Below are 21,190 nucleotides of genomic sequence, written 5' to 3' on the forward strand. Positions count from 1 at the left end.
AAAAAGCTGGTTAGGATTTCTTCAAACAGGGAATGGAAGACAGAGAACAAAAAAGGACTACAGTGGGAAAGGGTTAAATGGCGTTTCCAATTTATCTAAATAAACGTAACTGTATTTATTGCATCATGGAAAGCTGTACAACTTTCCACAGTACAGCCTTCTTATGTCATCTGGATATAAATTTCTGCTTGCTGGAAAATTCCATAATATATACATGTGCAAATCATGTCCTGCTCACCGAGGTATTTGGAGATTGCTCTACTATACCTCTGTTATTTGAACATGATGAAGACACATTTTATGCCTTACAATTTAAAAATAAGAAAGTTTCCATCAGCTGACCGGAAGCCGACACATTGAAAATGATGAAGAATGGAAACAAAGTATACAGGGTTATTACAAATGATCTTCCCGATATGAAACTCAGATACATACATTTTATATCAATGGAAACAGAAACTCAAAGATTTCAATTTAGTAAAACTATCTAACAGTAAGATGGTTGTTGCCGATAGCAACCAATCGTAGAGAAGCTTTTATTTCTTACGCTACTCAGGAAAAATGAAAGTTGCGCTGTGATTGGTTGGTATGAGCAACCAGCACGGTTTACTATTAGACAATTTTGCTAAATGAGGCCCAAAAAGTTTTATTCTGCCGTAGTCGTCACTAGTTGGATATGAGACAAAATGACTGCCAACAGACAGGAGAGCGTTTTCTTGTCCTTGATTTTAATGTCTACCAGTCTGTTATTAGTGTGCAATATCATTTTCCAACAACGTCTGGTAAAGATCCACCACACAATTTGTAAGTGGTAATCCAATTTTAAGGAAAAAGGTTGCTTCTGAAAGCAAAAATCATCCGGCCGTTCACCAGTAAGCGTGGAAACAATGGAGTGTGTCCAGGCAAGTTTCACACAGAGTCCTCAGAGAAAGCAGAGAGTTGGACATCCCACAGCCGATTGTGTGGGAGATTTTGCGCAAATGTTTGTGATGTTATCCCTATTGATTGCAATGGTTACCGGCCCTGAAACCGGACAACAAAGCGAAGCGACGTTCTTTCTGCAAGAGCATGCAAACTGTAATGGAAACTGATAGAATCTCTAGTGTTTAGTGATGAAGCTGCCTTCTACCTTTCGGGCACAATTAGCAAACAATGTCAGATCTGGGGGAGAGAAAACCCACCGGTCTACGTGGAGCGTATGTGCGACTCCCCAAGGGTGAATGTGTTTTGCTGTAACTAGAGATGAGTGAGCACGCTCGGATAAAGCAGCTTCTCGAGCAACTGCTTACTGGTCCGAGCGTGCTCAGGGGGGCGGCGGAGGTGAGCGGCAGGCAGCGGGGGGTAGAGAGAGAGATCTCTCTCACTCTCCCCCTACGCTAGCCCCCGCCCCCGAGCACGCTCAGACCAGTAAGTAGTTACTCTAGAAGAGCGATGCTCGCTCGAGGAACTGCTTTATCCGAGCGTGCTCACTCATCTTTATCTATAACCTGTAGGAAAGTGTATGGCCTGTTTTTTTTTCCCCATAAGGGAAAAAATCCCAGGGTTTTCGTATCTGGACAGGCTACAGATAGGACTTCAGCCACAGCTAGAACAGGAAATCCGAGGTTTCATCTTCCAGCAGGACCGGGCACACCCTTCCTCAACTTCACAATGAAGTCAGAAGCGATCTCAATAGGCAACTATCAGATAGATTTGCCATGCATGTCGTAACAATACTGAACTGCAGTGTTAAAGATAGTCAACATGCCACCCTTACCATCCACCATGTATGATCTGCGAATACCCATCACAGAATCCATTGCATCAGTCAACTGTGATCTCTTGAAGTATTACAACGGACATATAAAAATATGCATGCTTAATATACAATATCTGCCATGTTGGAAAACAAAAAAATGCATAATATACATATTTTCGTTAAAATATCATAATATTTGGCACTGGTAGACTTCGCAGGTAGCCAATCATCTATCGTCAAGAATAACATATCATTAGGATGTGCCGAGACAACAGAGCTCCTTTTCATCAATACTGTAATTGAAAAGTATCAGTGATGTACCTGGTGCCATTGTAAGCATTAGAAGTTGCAGGTTGTACTCTTGCGATAGGGATTTTATGTCTTTGCTGTCCTGGTAGTCGGGCTGAGTCATGCTCTTCAATAACATGTTCTGAAACTGGTTCTGGGAGGCTTATTTTACGACTTACAACCCTCCCAGCCACTCTCTCAGACATTGGTTTTACTTGTCGCCGAAGGGCTGTAACCTGTTTACGTGAAATTGTGGTGATAAAGCAAGTTAACAATCCATGAAATTAAGTGAAAACTGAAAGACAGATATAAATTATAAATGGTTTTACCTCTTCAGTTTTTCTCCGCAGAACAACTTCTTGTTGCCTTTTCTGGGCTTCGAGAGTCCTCATCTGACTCTAAAATATAATATAGACTTGGTGTGATTCTCACTGTTATATATTAGCAACTTTATATGATTCTTTGTTGGAGTGCTTCCTGCAAGTATTCATGTGAGAGACAAACACATTGCATCCGACCCATCATGTCAAATGGTAAATTGATTACAGAACACCCGGCAACCCCAGAAACAGAATATTACACGGTTCAATGGGCTATTTGTGTAATGAAGGACATGTTAGGTTATACAAAGCAAAAGACCTTCTACATAGCCACTCTGCTCTAGCTGGTACATGAGGGTCCTGAATAAGGGACTTTGCTCTATTACAGTGTATCTACAGATTTGCCTAGTGTATTTGCAATCTGTATCAGTTTATGATATATTACCTTGTGGACATTCAGGCAAATGATGCATTTTACCTACATATGGTCTCCTTTAGTCATTTTTAGTTACTTTCTAAGCCAGGGGTCCCCAACTCTAGTCCTCAGGGACCACCAACAGGTTATCCTATAGTAAGAACATCTGTGACAATGTCTGAGGCACTGACAATAATGACATCACCTGTGCAATACTGAGGAAATCCTGAAAACATGACCTGTTGGGGGGGTCCCCGAGGACTGGAGTTGAGGAACACTGTTCTAAGCTACAAAGTCTGAGGGGGTCTTCTCACCTTAGACATTTAATTCATAGATCTCCCATCCCACCTAGCGAGACGGTGACTGCGTCCATGTGAAGAATTAATAGAAAGGTGGCGGCGTATGTGTCTGACCCTCTTCCTTCACCTACTGTAAAATCATTACATCATTGTGGCTCTCTTCATTCATTTCTATGTGATAATCGGAAACCGCTGAGTATGGCTGATCTTGGCTATTTGAGTAAAGGCCATGAAAGTAAATGAAGAGTCGCACACATGCCTGATGACATCTCCATTCATTTCCCAACTGGATGCTGCATTTCCAGGGGGTGGGTCAGGAGGACCCTCATTCTCCATATAGGAGCAGGGCCCGCATCTATCAGACATTTATAGTATGTCCTGTGGACAAGCCATAAATGTTTAAGCAAAGAATACTTTTAAAGTAAAAAACTTTCATGTTAAAGTTTCAAGAATCTTTCCTGATCAGTAAGAGAAGAGGAAAAACAGACTGTGGTGGCTGTAATATCAGTAGATTCTCTAAAAGTAATTACAGATTAATTTTCAGAATATACACACCTCTCGCTTTCGCTGATCTTTTTTTAGCTGTGTAATTTCACGGGTTCTGCGAGAGTCTACCATTCTTGCCCTTTCTTGCTCTTCCTTCATTTGTTTCATTAACCGCACCTGAACACAAATAATTCAAAGCAATTCCTGTAAATATCAGCCTTGGGAAATGATTGCATGTGTTAAACATCAACAATTTCTGATTATTTGTTAAAGGAATTATCTGCTTCTTTAAATGGTCACTTCACTTTCAGACAACTTTATTTTACATGGTAGCCAATTTAACTGGCAACAGTGCAAATCATTTTACTTAAAATGTTATTTTTGTACTGAAAAAAAATATCTTCTTGAGTGCTGGCCACTAGGGGTCTCCCTTCCATATAATGTGCTGCTAGAGATGAGCGAACGTACTCGGTAAGGCCGATTTCGCAATCGAGCACCGCGATTTTCGAGTACTTCGCTACTCGGGTGAAAAGATTCGGGGGGCGCCGTGGGTGAGCGGGGGGTTGCAGAGGGGAGTGGGGGGGGGGGGGGGGGGGGGAGAGGGAGAGAGAGCTCCCCCCTGTTCCGCGCTGCTACCCCCCACTCCACCACGCCACGCCCCCCGGCAACCCCCGAATCTTTTCACCCGAGTAGTGAAGTACTTGAAAATCGCGGTGCTCGATTGCGAAATCGGCCTTACCGAGTACGTTCGCTCATCTCTATATGCTGCCCAATGCCTGTTACATGATGTCCATTTCTCGTAAGAGGCATAAGACAGGGAACAGGAAATAGAAGAGGGTGAGGACTCATGCTGCCCATAGACGTAGAGGGGGAAGGGGAGAAACAGACTCACACTGATGCGCTGCAACAGCTGAGAATTTGAAATGGAGCATATGGAGGTAAACACTGGTGCAAAAAGGAAGGATACAACTTATATAATAGCTAAATATAGTATTCCTCATATACACACACAAAATCTTAGACTTTCACTTTACTTTTCAGTATAAGTACACTTCAAAATTGATGGGTGGGCCATTAATATTAGAGTGGTTGGGCTTTGACTCGAAACTGGCTGTTTGAAGCGGCACAGTTACCAGGCTCAGTTCTGTATTTTGAATAGTAAATTTGTCTGGTATTGCAGCTCAGTTACATTCACTTGAATGGGATAAAAAAATAAAATAAAAAAACTATAGTAACATAGTATGTAAGGCCGAATGAAGACATTGTCCATCTAGTCCAGCCTGTCTATCCTACTGTGTTGATCCAGAGGAAGGCAAAAAACCCCAAGGCCAGAAGCCAATTAGCCCTTTTGGGGGAAAAATTCCTTCCCGACTCCCTAATGGCAATCAGACTGTTCCCTGGATCAACCCCTAATAGTTCCTACCTGCCTGTATACCAGGATTGACACTTAACCTAATATTTATATCCTGTAATATACTTCTTCTCCAGAAAGAGATCAAGTCCCCTTTTAAACTCCTCTATCGATTTTGCCATCACCACTTCCTCCGGTAGAGAGTTCCACAGTCTAACTGCTCTTACAGTAAAGAACCCCTTTCTGTGTTGGTGATGAAACCTACTTTCCTCTAATCGTAGCGGATGTCCTCTTGTTACCTTTGTGGTCCTGGGTGTAAACAGATCACGGGAGAGATCCATGTGTTGTCCCCTCATGTACTTATACATGGTTATTTGGAGTAAATAGTCCCAATTTGGATAGCCTCTCTGGGTATTCCAGTCCCGTCATTCCATGTATTAGTTTAGTTGCCCTTCTTTGAACCCCTTCAAGCACTGTGACATCTTTCCTGAGCACCGGTGTCCAGAATTGTACGCAGTATTCCATGTGAGGCCTGACAAGTGCCTTATATAGTGGAAGGATAATGTTCTCGTCCTTCGCCCCTATACCTCTTTTAATGCACCCCAAGACTTTATTTGCCTTTGCAGCAGCTGACTGGCATTGGTTACTCCAGTTTAGTCTATTATCCACTAATACCCCTAGATCCTTTTCCATATCACTTTTCCCCAGCGGTACCCCATTAAGTGAATATTTGTGACATCCGTTCCTCCTACCCATGTGCATAGTCTTACATTTTTCAACATTGAACTTCATTTGCCATTTTTCTGCCCAAGCCCCCATCTTATCCAGGTCCGTTTGTAGCCGCACATTGTCTTCCGTTGCATTAATTATATTGTATAATTTTGTGTCATCTGCAAATATTGATATTTTGCTGTGCAGCCCCTCTATCAGGTCATTAATAAATATGTTGAACAGAGTGGGGCCTAATACTGAACCCTGTGGCACCCCGCTAGCGACTGTGGTCCAATCAGAGTACGAACCATTTATTACCACCCTCTGCTTTCTTTCGTTGAGCCAATTTTTTACCCACTTACACACGTTTTCGCCCAGTCCGAGCTGCCTCATTTTGTATATTAGCCTATTATGTGGCACGGTGTCAAAGGCTTTAGAGAAGTCCAGATATACAAGATCAATAGATTCTCCCTGGTCCAGCTTAGAGCTTACTTCATCGTAGAAACTGATCAGATTTGTCTGACATGAGCGACCCTTCATGAATCCATGCTGGTGAGGAGTTATTCCCTTAATCTCCTTGAGGTACTCATCGATGGCGTCTCTCAGAATCCCCTCGAAAATTTTTCCCGTTACTGAAGTGAGACTTACTGGCCTGTAGTTACCAGGCTCACTTTTGCTCCCTTTTTTGTAAATTGGAACCACGTTGGCAATGCGCCAGTCCAATGGTACTACTCCGGTCTTGATAGTGTCTAGAAATATTAGGTATAGCAGCCTAGCTATCTCGTCACTTAGTTCCTTTAGTATCCTTGGGTGTAATCCATCTGGGCCCGGTGATTTATCAATTTTAGTTTTCTTTAGACGCTTCCGCACCTCCTCCTGCGTTAGGTATGAGATATTTTGTGAGGGGTTCGTTTTATTCCCCTGCATCTCGTGTGGCATTTCCTTTTCTTTGGTGAACACACTTGAGAAGAAGCTGTTTAGTAGATTTGCTTTCCCTTCGTCATCATCAATGATTTCTCCTGCATTGTTTTTTAAAGGGCCAGCGCTCTCCCTGCAAATCCTTTTGCTGTTTATGTAGTTGAAAAATAGCTTCGGGTTGTTTCTGCTCTCTTTTGCGATCCGTCTTTCTGCTTCCTCCTTGGCAGTTTTGATCGTATCTTTGCATATTTTGTTTTTTCCCTGTATGATTTTAGCGCTTCTTCGCTGCCTTGTTGCTTTAGTAGTTTGAACGCTTTCTTCTTTTCGTTTATTGCCCCTCGTACCGTCTTGTCGAGCCACATTGGTTTCCTTTTAGCTGAGTTTCTTTTATTTTTAAAGGGAATGAACTGCTCACATGAGGTGATTAGGATCCTTTTGAACTTTTCCCATTTTTCCTCCGTACTGATATTTTTGAGGATGTTGTCCCAATTAATGTTACCGATAGTAGTTCTAAGCTCATCAAATTTTGCTTTACTAAAGTTTAGTTTCTTTGTCTCTCCCTGATAAGGCTTCCTATTGATTGACAGCTGGAAGTTGATTATATTGTGGTCGCTGTTCCCCAAGTGCCCCTCAACCTGCACCCCCCTTATACGTTCCGGTTTGTTAGTTAGTACTAGGTCCAGAATGGCTCTCCCTCTTGTTGGTTCCTGCACAAGTTGGTTCAGGTAATTGTCTTTAATTACTCTCAAGAACTTATCACCCCTGTGAGATTTGCAGGTTTCGTTCTCCCATGTTATATCTGGGTAATTAAAGTCCCCCATGATAATTACTTCGTTTCGTTTTGACACCTCATCTATCTGCCTTAGTAGTAAGTCTTCAGTTTCTTCTGTTGCTTTTGGTGGTCGATAGAAGACCCCTATCAGGATTTTGTTATTTTTTCCTCCCTGTATTTCTACCCACAGAGATTCCACCTGTTCGTCTCCTACCCCTATATCCTCCCGTAGCCTCGGCTTCAAGTTCGATTTGACGTACAGACATACCCCTCCCCCTTTCTGGTTCCTTCGGTCTCTTCTGAAGAGATTGTACCCCTGCAAATTCACCGCCCAATCGCACTTATCATCAAGCCATGTTTCAGTAATTCCGACTATATCATAACTTTTATCAGTCATTCTTGCTTCAAGCTCGCCCACTTTACCGATCAGACTTCGTGCATTCGTGATCATACAATTTATATCATTTTTTTTGTTTTTTAAATTTGTTTTGTTGCTATTCGTACTTATGGCTGATCTATCAGTTCTAACTGTACTAACCCCACCCCCTGCTCGTCCCCCATTCCCTTTGCTTGGACCCAGATCGCTAATTACACTGGCTACCCCACTATTTCTCATTTTGCCCTCCCCCCAGTCCCTAGTTTAAACACTCCTCCAGCCTTCTAGCCATCTTTTCCCCCAGCACAGCTGCACCCTCCCCATTTAGATGCAGCCCGTCCCTACGGTAGAGCCTGTAGCCGACCGCAAAGTCAGCCCAGTTCTCCAGGAACCCAAATCCCTCCTTCTTACACCAACTCCGGAGCCACTTGTTTACCTCCCTAAGGTCCTGCTGCCTTTCTAGTGTGGCTTTAGGTACAGGTAGTATTTCCGAGAAAACTACCCTGGAGGTCCTCGCCCTGAGCTTGGACCCTAAGTCCCTGAAATCATTTTTGAGGGCCCTCCATTGACCTCTAACTTGTTCATTGGTGCCAACGTGCACCATGACTGCTGGATCCTCACCAGCCCCTCCCAGTAATCTGTCAATCAGATCCGCGATGTGTCGAACTCGAGCGCCAGGAAGACAACACACCGTTCGACGATCCCGGTCTTTATGGCAGATTGCCCTCTCTGTCCCCCTAATAATTGAGTCCCCGACCACTAGAACCTGTCTAGCCTGCCCTGCGCTCCCCGTCCCCGTCTCACTGGAGCAGTCATCCCCCTGGCGTTCAGAGGGCGTGTCGTGCTGCAGCGGTGCTGGCTCTGTAATGGCATCCCCCTCATCTGCCAATCTTGCCAATTTGTTGGGTTGTGCCAGTTCAGGACTAGCCTCCCTGGTTCTCTTCCCTCTATCCCTCCTTCTTTCTGTCACCCAGCTGACTGCCTGCTCCCCCTGCTCTTCCGTACTACCGTCCGCCCCCGCCTCTACCCCAGCGAGTGCCTGCTCAGTGAGCAGCAAACTCCTTTCCATGATGTCAATGGCTCTCAGTGTTGCCAGTTGCCCATTTAGATCCAGAATTTGGGCTTCTAAATGTGTGACGTGCACGCATCTTGCGCAACAGTATGCACCCTCGATCGGCTGATCAAGGACCGCATACATTGCACAAGTAGCACACTGGATGACATTGCCAGGCATGGAGCTCATCCTAATGGGGATCTACAATTTACTTGTGGAAGTAGTGAAGATAGACTTGTTCACACTCCGCTCACACGCTGCTGCAACCGCTCAACCGCTGACCCGCTGCTGCAACCGCTGACCTGCTGCTGCAACCTCTCACACCCTGCTATAACCGCTGACCCGCTGCTGCAACCGCTCACCCGCTGCTTCAACCGCTGCTGCGACCGCTCACCCGCTGCTGCGACCGCTCACACCCTGCTATAACCGCTCACCCGCTGCTTCAACCGCTGCTGCGACCCCTCACCCGCTGCTGCGACCCCTCACCCGCTGCTGCGACCCCTCACCCGCTGCTGCGACCCCTCACCCGCTGCTGCGACCCCTCACCCGCTGCTGCGACCCCTCACCCGCTGCTGCGACCCCTCACCCGCTGCTGCGACCCCTCACCCGCTGCTGCGACCCCTCACCCGCTGCTGCGACCCCTCACCCGCTGCTGCGACCCCTCAACTGCTCACACGCTGCTGCAACCGCTCACTCGCTGCCGCTCTCGCGCAAACGCTTACCCGCTGACACGCGCTCACAAAAATTTTTATTTATTTTTTTTTTATAGCCAAGTGCAATACCAGGTGCAGCGTCTACTAAAAAGCACAGAGCTGTGTCTAGTAAATAATGCCTTTTAAACAGCTGGTTGCTAAAAGATGACAGGAGTCAGACCCACAACAGATAGAATACTGATGGCCCATCATAAAAATAGATCAATTTTAAAGTCCTGGATAACCTCTTTAATGTCCCTGTATTTCCTACGAATGGTACAAAGTGAATTTAAACAAGATTTAATACAGCAATTTTTACTTCGTATTGAACACTAGATCTAAACATTGCCATGTCATTCATTTCTGTGTCAAAGCTTGGATTGTGAAATGTTCTCTATGAAAAGACTCGTAAAGACCTAATAAGCGTTCTCATGTACTGTAATGTATCAGCAAGGTGTGCATTCTTTATGATGTCTGCTGTTACTGTATATTTGTCTTTTGGCTAAATAAATGTTCCTTTAAAAAAATAAATATAAAAAAGATCTAATAAGCAATTCCTGGAGCGCAAGTCTTTTTGTTTGTAATACTTTCAGAAGTAAAGCCTACTATAACTTGGTTTGAAAAATTACTAATAAAAAAATGTTACGCTCCTAAGGAAATTTAACCAAATACAGTTTTTTTGGGGGATAATTACAAAACTGACATTGCAGGCATATAGAAATGTAATTGACAGGTGAGATGAAAATCTCAGGATTAAGGTTGGACATGAAAACAGTACTTGCATAGTGCAGGACAGACAGTCTCTCCCAGGCACGCATCATTAACAATGAAACATCCCACCTAGCAGAGTAGCTGCAGAATACTGCATGCATCAGATAAAAAAGGCACAAAAATAAATGTCATACTTGGCTGAGTGCTTAGGTATTCATTTGCATATAGGACGGATGATATTAGAACATTTGTCATTGTGGGATGTGTGCGGTCCTACTATACTGAGATTTAAAGGAAAATTGATAAACAAGGGAATTGTATTTACAGCGATTGCCCAATACCTAACAATCAGGGCACTCCCTTTGCTAGAAGGACACTTTGACTAATAGGTAGCAGCAGGAATGGGGAAATGAATACAACACTGCTTCTCTTCACTAAGAGATGTTTATTGTATTTGTTGTGGTGGCAATCCTTCTATTCTTTGTGGTGACAGCATACAGATAACAACAGTCCTATATCATTTAAACAACACCCAATGAGAAAGGGAAACAAGTTACTGACATAAATGTAATAAAACGTCTGTTTATTAACTTTTTAAAGCGGGTCTTTCCAAGTTATTACTTTAATATAGTTTGCCCCTCCCACACACCACCCCAAGACCAAAACTGTATAAAAGTAACATACTCACCATAGTGCCAGACTACTGTTTCGGTCATCTGCTGCCATGGCTTCTGACAGATGACAACCTGTAAACCTGCCATACGGGGCTACAATGTAGAAGCTTTGTGGTAGGTTTACGGGACATCACTGATGACTTCCCTGCTGGCCTCCCATTGGCTGCAGTGGCCACATGGGTAAACAACCCACGTCACAGCTGCAGCTGATGTAAATAGAGGACTGGAGCAGTGACCAGTGACAACGGTTTTATTACATGCTCTGTCCCACCCATTGCCACCAATGTTTGGGTTTCTCAGAAAACCCCTTTAAGGACATGACCTAGTTTGGTACTTCAAGGGGTTGTCCAAATTAAGGGAAACACTTGTCACCGGTTCCCATTCATCCTCAGTCTCCATTGTCCGTTTACAGTCAGTGGTGATGTCCCGTAAACATGCTGCAGCAGCCAGTACCGACGCTCAGCCATGATTGCTGAGCGCTGTCATTAGCTGCTGCAGCTTGTTTGTAGATGGGCTCAGCATGCGGAGTGATGTCATAGAGACAATGGAGCCAGCAAACGAACGGGGGGAGCGAGGAGAGGTGAGTAAGTGCTCATTTGTTATTTTACAACAAATATTTGAAAAACCTTAGTGTTTTTTTAAACAATTTAGGAGAGGTACGATTTTAATATTTGTAATTAAAATTTTTAGGAACATTTTGTTTTCTTACACCAAGCCAAGATTGCAAAGCCTCATAGGTGTCAGAATGATAGATACCCCCATAAATGACCCCATTTTAAAAACTACACCCCTTAATGTATTCACTGAGGAGGGTCATGAGTATTTTTACCCCAGTTTCTTTTTAGGAGTCACAAATCTCAACCATTGCAGTGGGACCCTGACTTTCAATTACTCTATTTTCCCACCGGGGATGGTGCAAGCTCAGAAGCTCAGCCCATGCCATCTATATGCCATAAATATACAGCATTTTGCACCAAATTGTATGAAAGCAACCAAACGGGCTGCACCACGCTCATTCTGCCTTTCACAAGTTAATGATACATACTCAGATTGCATCACCATTACAGCTGGGGTGCAACAGTGCTCAGTATTGGTCCCCGTTTTTAAAATACTTGTAAATTACCTGGTAGGATTGGACAGTAAAATAACAGTATTTTCAGATGATACGAAATTATGTAAAGTAATTAACATGAGAGGACAGAATGTGGTTGTAAATGGACCTGGATAGGTTGGGGGATTGGGCAGAAAAGTGGCAAATGAGGTTTAGCACTGATAAATGTATTTCCCAGCCCATGTGCGTAACTTTACATGTCACTATTACACACTAAATGGGAAACCACTGTGCAAAACTGATATGGAAAAGGACTTAGGAATTTTAGTTAACTGTAAGCTTAACTGGAACAACCAGTGTCAGGCAGCTGCTTTTGGTTGTTTACATAATTCCCATTCACTTCTATGGAAGTTATGGAAACTACATGGTCCATAAATTTTGTCCACCTCTCAAAGCCTCGATGTGGACAAGTTCATATAAAGCAGGGCTGTGGACCCATTGTTCTAGAGACAGGTGGATTTAACATCTACCAGATATTTATGGGCATCACAAAAGCTACACATTTGCTTCAAGCATTATGGCATATTGCCATCTTTCATATGATATTAACCTCTAATGTACCATATAATGTACTGAAAAGCTTTAAAAAAAACATTTAAGTGGAGTGAAATGGAAAAAAACTGAAATTCTGCAATCTTGGGAGTGGGCGAGGTGTGAAGGCATCTTGTTTTTATGGTGTACACACTGCAGCAAAAATGACACGATAACATGAGTCAGTACGATTACTATGATACCAAATTTACATGGTTCTTTTTTTGCTGTGCCACTTTTAGGCCTCCTGTCCACTGGCGATATGTCACTGCGATAATCCGGCCGCGGGTAACGCAGTGAATGCTTCCCATAGACTTAACCCTTTGCAATCCAATTGTGGATTCAGGATTTCCTAGGGGGCTTTCTCTTTCTGCCATTATATAATGGCGCCATCTGCTGGCTAGAGCCAGTACTGCAGTATGGGACATGCTGCAGAGGCCCCCAACAACAGAGCGGCCAGTAATATACAGTAAGAATACCCTGCCAGACATCTTCCGTCATCGGAGCTGTACAGCCTTCAATCACGTCTTCAGACGTTAGACAGTGGTTTGGAAAGGGTTAACTATGGAAAGCGCAGCCAGACATTCATGAGCGGAGAATCATAGCAATTTCCCGCTCGCAGAATTCAAATGGCAGCATGCTGCGATTTGCCGCAGTGAGTCTATCTATCAGATAGGCTCACTGTGGGGACCTGTCAGTGCTCCTGCCTGCGGAATATCGCTAGTGGGGGAGCACTGACAGGTCACTAGCAATATTCTGTCACGTCCATAGACATGCAGCCTTAAAATATTTAAAAAATATATGCAATAATTTTCTGACGCCATAACTTATTTTTCCATCGACACAGTTGTGCTTATTTTTTACCGGACCTCCAGTCGTTTCTATTGGTACAATTTTGGATCACATATGACTTTATTGCTCCTTATTACATTTTTTCTTGGAGATGGGGTGACCAAAAAAAACAAAACAACAGTAGCCCAATTCTAGTGTTGTTTTTTTTTCTGACAATGTTCACCATGGGGAGTAAATAATGTGTTACTCTGATAGATCAGACTTTTTTGGACACTGTGATACCAAATAGGTTTTTTCTTCTTATTATAAATGAGGCAAAAAGGGAGGGATTAAATGTCTATTACCTGCTAATTTTTTAAATATTAAAATGGCTTAAAAATTGATCACCTGCATAGTATGGAGTGGGATCGACCCCCAATCCCACTCCAAAGAAACCCCAAACCTCCATGACATAAATGTACATCCTGGAGCGTTGAGGGGTTAAGTATAATAACTGCAATCACGCTTTCAATGTACCTTTGTTTTCTTCATTTCCACAACCTCCTGCTGCAGTTTCTTCATTTGTTTTTCATACTGTGACTGGTTTTTCAACAAACGAGCATGTTCCTTTTGTGCCGCTTGCAGTTTTTGGAGTTCCTTATTCATAGTATGTAATTTTTTCTCATACTCTGTCTTTATCTTTTTGGTTTTCTCTTCTGTACACGTTTCCATTGAGCCTAAAACAGATTTTCTAGTAATGAATGATAAGCAGGATGATGGCACCAGGAACTTCAATGACTTATGCAAGAAGAAAGAAATCGGTGTAAAGAAAATGTTAATGGCAGAGCATTTTCAGGTCTAATCTTGCTCATGCAATTGGTGTTTTTTTCTGGGTGGATAATGATGTAATTAAGCATTGGGATTGCCGCCTTTCTTCAGACGGAACTTAAGAGATTTTTTTTCTTTTATCTTTGCAACTGGGATCTGTGGCTTTACAACTAGGCGTAAATGATATAGTTTATGTTGTAGTAGTTACTCTTTTTTCATTAGCGGCAACAATAAGTTCTACAACATAGAAACCACACTTATATTTCACAGATATGTAGGACACAATGTGAGAAAAATGAAAAAAAAATAAAAATTGTCATGGAGTTATGGCTGCTGCCATGTTTACTTGCAATTCAGGTCATAAATAAAAGACAACAATCTATTACCCATGTTCTGAAGAACACGATCTCTTTCAAGTTGGGTGTCCCGAATTTTATGTTGCAGAGTCATCAGCTTTTCTTCATACTGCTGTTTCAGGGTATGCAGACGCCTCTGGCTGTTCTCCAGTTCATCAATAAGTTTCTGCTTAATGGCGATCTCACAGGTTATGTTTGCCAGATCAGCTTGGTAGTTTTCTTTAAATTGGAACAGTAAAAGAAATATTTCGGTAACGCAAAACAAAAGAAATGCAGGTGTGATGTACATGATTCATTTTAGATTATTCTAGGCATTGCAGGGTGTAAATTGTAGAGCGTTTTCTTAAAGATATATTTTCTTTATAATGCTAGAACAGATCGGACACAATTGGCAAATATAATGCAAGTATACTTCATTTAAAGGGAGTCTGTCAGTTTAAATATGCTGTCCAAATGGCAGGCATCATGTTGTAGAACAGGACAAGCCGAGAAGATATATAGCTTTATGGGGAAAAATTCTGTATAAATTTGTGTTTTATTCATTTATATCTCTGCTCATTCTGAACTGAATAGTCCAATAGGCGGTCCCATCAGTGATTGACAGCTCTGTATGACTATACATACAGGACTAGCTGCCAATCATTGATAGGACCACCCATTGGACTGTTCAGCCCAAAAATGAGCAGAGATATAAATGAATGAAACACAAATTTATACTGAATCTTTCCCATAAAACTATATATCCATTCAGCTGATGATGTCTGCAGTTTGGACAGCATGTTTAAGCTGACAGATTCCCTTTAATGTATGCAGTAATGAGGGTTAAACACATAATTAACTGTACGAGCCATATGCTCTAGTAAAATGTGTGCTCAACACAGAGATGAATCTGCTAGACATGTAAATATCTACTGCAGAAATTAAGTATGACCTTGTTCACATATAGATCTTTTCTGTTTATTGTATATGCTAGAAAAAACCCCACCACATACATTAAACAGACTGACAGATGCCTTAACACAAAGTAAAGAAGAAGCTCCGGCAGCATGCAGGGGTGCTAAATACAAAAAGACTTTATTGCCCCATCACAGACAATCACAGCGACGTTTCGGCCATTAGGCCTTTCTCAAGGTCGAAACGTTGCTGTGATTGTCTGTGATGAGGCAATCAAGTCTTTTGTATTTAGGGAGTGTGGGTTTGGACTCCCTTTTCTGCTCTGGTTGTTGCATCCCCAGCCCGACCCAAAGTGGGTCCTCTACTGGTGCTGCTAGCACAACCCTCTCCTTTGCTTAGATGCCTTAACACAGGCCTCCATTACCCATAGGTTACTATAGCATAAAGTTAAAAAAAAAAAAAAGTATACTGTGAGCCAGGGTTCACACAGGGCGGATTTGCTGAGGTTTTGCCGCGGATTGCCGTTGCATATCCGCACTGCGGCAAAACCACTGCGTTTGCAGTGCAAATGAGTTTTGCAAAAAAGCTGTTCTCACAGGGCGGATTTCTTCCGCACAGCCGCAGTGCGGAAATGCAACTGCGGCGCGGTTTTCAAAGATGCAGCATGTCCATTCTTCTGTCTTTTCCGCAGCACTTTTTGTCCATAAACCTCTATGGACGCAGCAAAATCTTACCAAAATACGCGACAAAAAGTAAAAAACGCTGCGAAAAAAAACCGCTTGCGGATTTTTCCACAAGCCAAAATTAACCTTTGAAGCAGTTTTGACGCAGAAGCATTTCTTCTGCGGCAAAACTGCAACGGAAAAACCGCAGCAAATCCGCCCTGTGTGAACCCTGCCTGAAGGTTTTCGTTTTTATTTATTTTTAACATAAAAACCTATGGGTGATGGTGGCCACTGTACGAGATTCACAGCAGGCATCGCTTTAACATAGACATCATTAGCTTTTTACAACATGCAATATACATTAAACTAATGCCATAATAGCCTATAGGTCACAAATGCCACTGTATGGCATTCTTCAAAGATCATGAGCTTTGCGTGACATAGGTTTAATGGATGGCTGTGACGAATGTCACACAGTTGCCACTATCACCTATAGACTTTCAAGTTTAAAAAAAAAAACAAAACGTAACCAGCATAGTATACTTTTAACTGGATTCCATTAGATAGAATGTCATATTCTGCTGTAACATTCCATCTCCCCCTTTTATTTTGCAGTATGCTAATGTATACCATCCAGACAGAAGCCAAAATGACACTCTTCTGGCCTCCATCTAATTGGCCTCTATAGACACAATTTGTGTGAATATTGAAATGTTTCCTAGCAAATATGTTTTACACATGGCAAAAATGTGATTTGATTGGAGCGTAAGTATCTGACATGCTGCTACTGGAAACATTCAGGATTGTTCCATAGAATATAGAACTTCTATAAAGCAATGTTGTTTCTTTCATATTCACTAAATATATACCCTTTTCCTCTAGTTCTGAATCCGATTCACTTGAGCTTTCTGCTCCATCTACATCTTCCTCATCTTCATCTTCCTCCTCTTCATCCTCCTCATGATCGCTTCCATCATGTCCTTCTTCCTATAAGGAAGTATCATTTGTTATGCGCTTATTTTTACAGTACATGTCTTGCAATGAAAGTTTTGACTACTGGATGTGGTATCACTGGCTGTTATAAACTTATATCACAAGGTTACATGAATGGTAAAAGACTTAAACATATATGTTTGACCGGAACTTAAAGAAAGTTGTCCAGGGCTAGACAAATGAATCTTTTCTCCCAGAATCTGCACCATTCTAGGCCATCGGTTTGTCTGGTATTGTACAGTAGCTCAACTCCATTTCCTTGGAAAGAGCTGAGAGGTAATACTTGGCACATTACAAGGAAAGTCTGTCACAGTTGCTGTATGCAAGTCCTGTGGGGGTGCAGTATCAGAATGGCCTGCAGAGGGCTAGACACAGGCATTCTGGTACAGAGAGGGTTAACAACTTTTGGGTATGGCAAGAAGCAAAGCCAGTTCCTGCCAGACTCAGAGGGGAGAGAGTACCATCTCAGTGGGGCTGAAAGGGCTCCTAGCTCGAGATCCTGCATGGATCAGTCGCCAGTCTGACAGAGGACAATGCCCTCCTGACACCCCCGGCAGGGTTGGTGACAATGGCCTTGTGGGGTTGGGACCCTTAATTATGGACGTTTGATTTGTATGCTGTGCATATATGTTTGTGGTGTGAATAAATGCTATCAAGCGCCAATTTTAAAGAAATTCAAGTGTCTGAAGCCATCTATCTACACATGTGGTGCACCATTTCCCTGACATAGAGGTAGTTGATCTGCAGGAGAGTATCCCCTTGCCATAGTCCTAATAAACAAAGATCCATCCACTGGATAAGTAAAGGCTAAGAAACTGTTCTCTATGAAACAGGTGAAGTTTTTTTTTTTTATAAAGGGTTACGGTTTTACTATTGATAATCTCAGCTCAGTAGGGTGTAGAGTATTAAACGTTTCCTAGGTTCATGCATGGATGCAGTGGGTGAAAACAGATGGTGCGGCCCAAAAGGTGATTAATAGTAACTAGGGCTGAACATGTAAGGTATGTACACATATATACACATAATTTTAATGCAAAATCTACATACACAGAGAACCCCACAGAAAACGCTTCCCAATTAAAACCACAGACATTTAGAATCATACAATGGTAGAGTGGGAAGGGACCTCCAGGGTCATTGGGTCCAACCACCTGCTCAATGCAGGATTTACTAAATCACACCAGACAGATATTTGTCCAGACTTTGCTTGAACACTTCCATTGAAGGAGAACTCACCACCTCCTGTGGTAACCTGTTCCACTCATTAATCACCCTCACTGTCAGAAAGTTTTTTCTAATATCTAATTTGTGTTTCCTCCCTTTGTTTCATCCCATTGCTTCTAGTCTTTCCTTGTGCAAATGAGAATAGGGCTGATCCCTCTGCAGTGTGACAACCCTTCAGATATTTGTAGACTGCTATTAAGTCTCCTCTCAGCCTTCTTTTTTGCAAGCTAAACATTCCCAGATCCTTTAACTGTTCTTCATAGGACATGATTTGCAGACCGCTCACCATCTTGGTAACTCTTCTCTGAACTTGCTCCAGTTTGTCTATGTCTTTTTTAAAGTGGGGTACCCAGAACTGGACACAGTATTTCAGATGATGTCTGACTAAGGAAGAGTAGAGGGGGATAATGACCTCACGTGATCTAGACTCTATGCTTCTCTTAATACATCCCAGAATTGTGTTTGCATTTTTGGCTGCTGCATCACATTGTTGACTCATGTTCAGTCTATGCTCTATTAGTATTCCCAAGTCTTTTTCACATGTGCTGCTTAGCTCAATTCCTGCCATTCTGTATGTGCTTTTTTCATTTCTCCTTGTTAAATACCATTCTATTAGTCGCTGCCCATTTCCCCGATTGACATATACAGAAGAAAGTGTAAACTCAAACATTCTCTGTACATATAATATTCTTCACACTTACAGCATCTAGTTCATTTGATTCTTTTTCCATGAGCCCTCTCTCTTCTGATTTCTCGTTGTCTGTGTTTTCATCTTTCACAACACTAGAGGAACAACAGAAAATATTAACTATTCACTTCTTTTCATTGCATGTGGCTGCAGATCAAGACTGCACATCCAAATCAACCTCTATAGAACATATAAACATTATAGTCATTTAGGACATCAGATGAATTGTATAGAATGAAATGAAAAAATACCTGTGATGTGTCATTATGACATAAAACGTGACTTTTTTTAATACGTAAGGTTTATCAGGTTTGTCTGTCATACAACATATCATAGATGGAGAAAATTAACAGAATTGGAAAAAGCAGGAATGTAAGGAAGCAAAAATTAAAACTGTGTCATTGTCCATCTAAAAAAAATTAAAAGTAAATTTCAAAGAAAAAAAAAAAAAAGATTGTTAGAATAAGAAGGATGTATGGATGGTAAACTGTAAAACTGCTGCGTAGCTTAGTTCAGATGTGGAAGACATTGGCCATATGCGTTAAGGGCTGATATTTTAGCATAATAAAAGCAGATTAAAATATGAAACCCCTTGAATGTTGATCTGGCTACAGAAATTGTTCTGAGGATCGTTAAACAGTAAATTAATCTGTTTTAGTACCATTCACTATTTATTTAGGACCACAGTTCTTAATCCACTTTGCCAAAAAAAAAAAAAAAAAAGAAAAATCAAGCCCCTAGAAAGAGTTGTCGTTTTGCTACAAAACTCGTCATGTAGCTACATCTCAGGCAGATATGCCAATGATTAGAGTTGTGGTGGGATTAGATGAACAGTCTTGCCACCGGAGGCCCTGAAAGTGGTTCTACCCTTGGCCAATGAAAGGCTCTCAGAGACTACTTGTGTAGTAGACCTTTTTCTACTTCTGTAGGGCTTGTTCACCACTAGACATGCATCTACGAAGCAATCAAAGAGATTTCACCCTACTAACAGAGTTTGAGAGGGGCGCATTATTGCATTGCGAGAAGCTGGATGGTCGTATCAACGAACTGACCGCCACTTGGGTCATTTTGACCAGACTGCTGAGAGGTACTGGGACTAGTGGATGCGTGACACACACACACACACAGCAACCAGGGCTAAGGATGCTCCCAACAGACCACCAGTAGAGAGAATTATCTGATTGTTCGACAAGCACGCGCAACTCCAACTGTTTCATTGTTTGCCATGAAGACAGGTGGCACCATTGTTACAGGCTCTCTTATCGGAACCATTTACTTGACAGAAGGTCATGATGTCCATTACATGTTCTGCCTTTGACACCCACCAGCACCTCCGTTTGCAGTGGTGTTAATTGGACTGCTACAGTGTGGAACCGGGTTGTTTTCAGCAACAAGTCCAGGTTTAGTTTGGGCACTGATGACGGCTGTGTTCATGTCTGGAGACCTAGGTGTGAGCTCTTCAGTACCGCCTTTACTGTGGAGTGGCACACTGCCCTCACTGCTACTGTGATAGTCTGGGGGTCACGCCTTGCAGTGGTAAGAGGGACAATAACAGCTCAGTGATATGTTCAGGACATCCTGCAGCCACAAGTGTTGCTCTCATTACTGGGCTGCCAAGAGACATTTTCTAGCAGGATAATATACAACCGCACACAAAGGGTGTCACAGGAGCGTCTCCACAACATTGCCAACACTTCCGTGGACTGCCTGGTTGCCAGATTTAGACCAGAACATGTACGGGACCATCTGTAATGCCAACGTCGACAGCCTACGAGTTTGCACAATCTACAGGCTCAGTTACAGTGAGTGTGGACCGATATGCTGAAGGATACCATATGGAACCTGAATGTCTTCATGCCCGTCTGTATCACAAGTTACATCCAAGCTAGAGGCGGCCCAACAGGTTACTAGAGCCTCCATTCAAGAGTTCAGTTTTCCACAGTAAATTCTCCTTTTGTTCTGATATTGTAATCACTTACTTATATCAACATTACAATCACACAGAGGAAGTTTCGTTCAATTCCGACAACTCCTTCTAGGGGCTTGATTTTTTTTTTGACAATGACTGTAGGTCTTCGGACAAACCCTGAATCCAAGAGAATGTTATCCAGAAGCCACCACTGAAAACACCGTATGCCATAGTGGCTTCTGTTTAAGGCTTTATTTACTAAAATGCACAGACAGGCATTTACCTCCAATATCAGCACCTTATGCACTGCGCTTTAAAATAATAGCTAGCTCTTGCTCACAAGTTTGATTACATTTTATGCAAGAGAGGTTTTGTGAAAGGATTCAGCATAAACTACTCAAAGCATACAATATAT

The 21,190-nt window shown here is 42.4% G+C and overlaps 1 protein-coding gene across 7 annotated transcripts in view; it reads right to left on the reverse strand.

Annotated features, from left to right (window-relative positions):
- The window catches only part of KIF21A (kinesin family member 21A), a 139,790-nt gene that overhangs the window by 50,475 nt on the left and 68,125 nt on the right, over positions 1-21,190 (reverse strand). For all 7 annotated transcript variants that reach the window (XR_010790323.1, XM_066591909.1, XM_066591911.1 and 4 more), the window contains 7 exons: positions 18,880-18,961; positions 16,831-16,948; positions 14,433-14,621; positions 13,756-13,955; positions 3,616-3,723; positions 2,356-2,424; positions 2,060-2,262 (listed from right to left, as the gene is read on the reverse strand). Coding sequence is in view for 6 of the 7 variants with exons in the window: in XM_066591909.1 (XP_066448006.1) it covers positions 2,060-2,262; positions 2,356-2,424; positions 3,616-3,723; positions 13,756-13,955; positions 14,433-14,621; positions 16,831-16,948; positions 18,880-18,961 (969 nt within the window). In the remaining variant the exon portion in view is untranslated. The remainder of the gene's footprint in view (positions 1-2,059; positions 2,263-2,355; positions 2,425-3,615; positions 3,724-13,755; positions 13,956-14,432; positions 14,622-16,830; positions 16,949-18,879; positions 18,962-21,190) is intronic.

The sequence above is a fragment of the Eleutherodactylus coqui genome, chromosome 2 (genome assembly GCF_035609145.1).
Source record: "Eleutherodactylus coqui strain aEleCoq1 chromosome 2, aEleCoq1.hap1, whole genome shotgun sequence".
Taxonomy (NCBI): domain Eukaryota; kingdom Metazoa; phylum Chordata; class Amphibia; order Anura; family Eleutherodactylidae; genus Eleutherodactylus; species Eleutherodactylus coqui.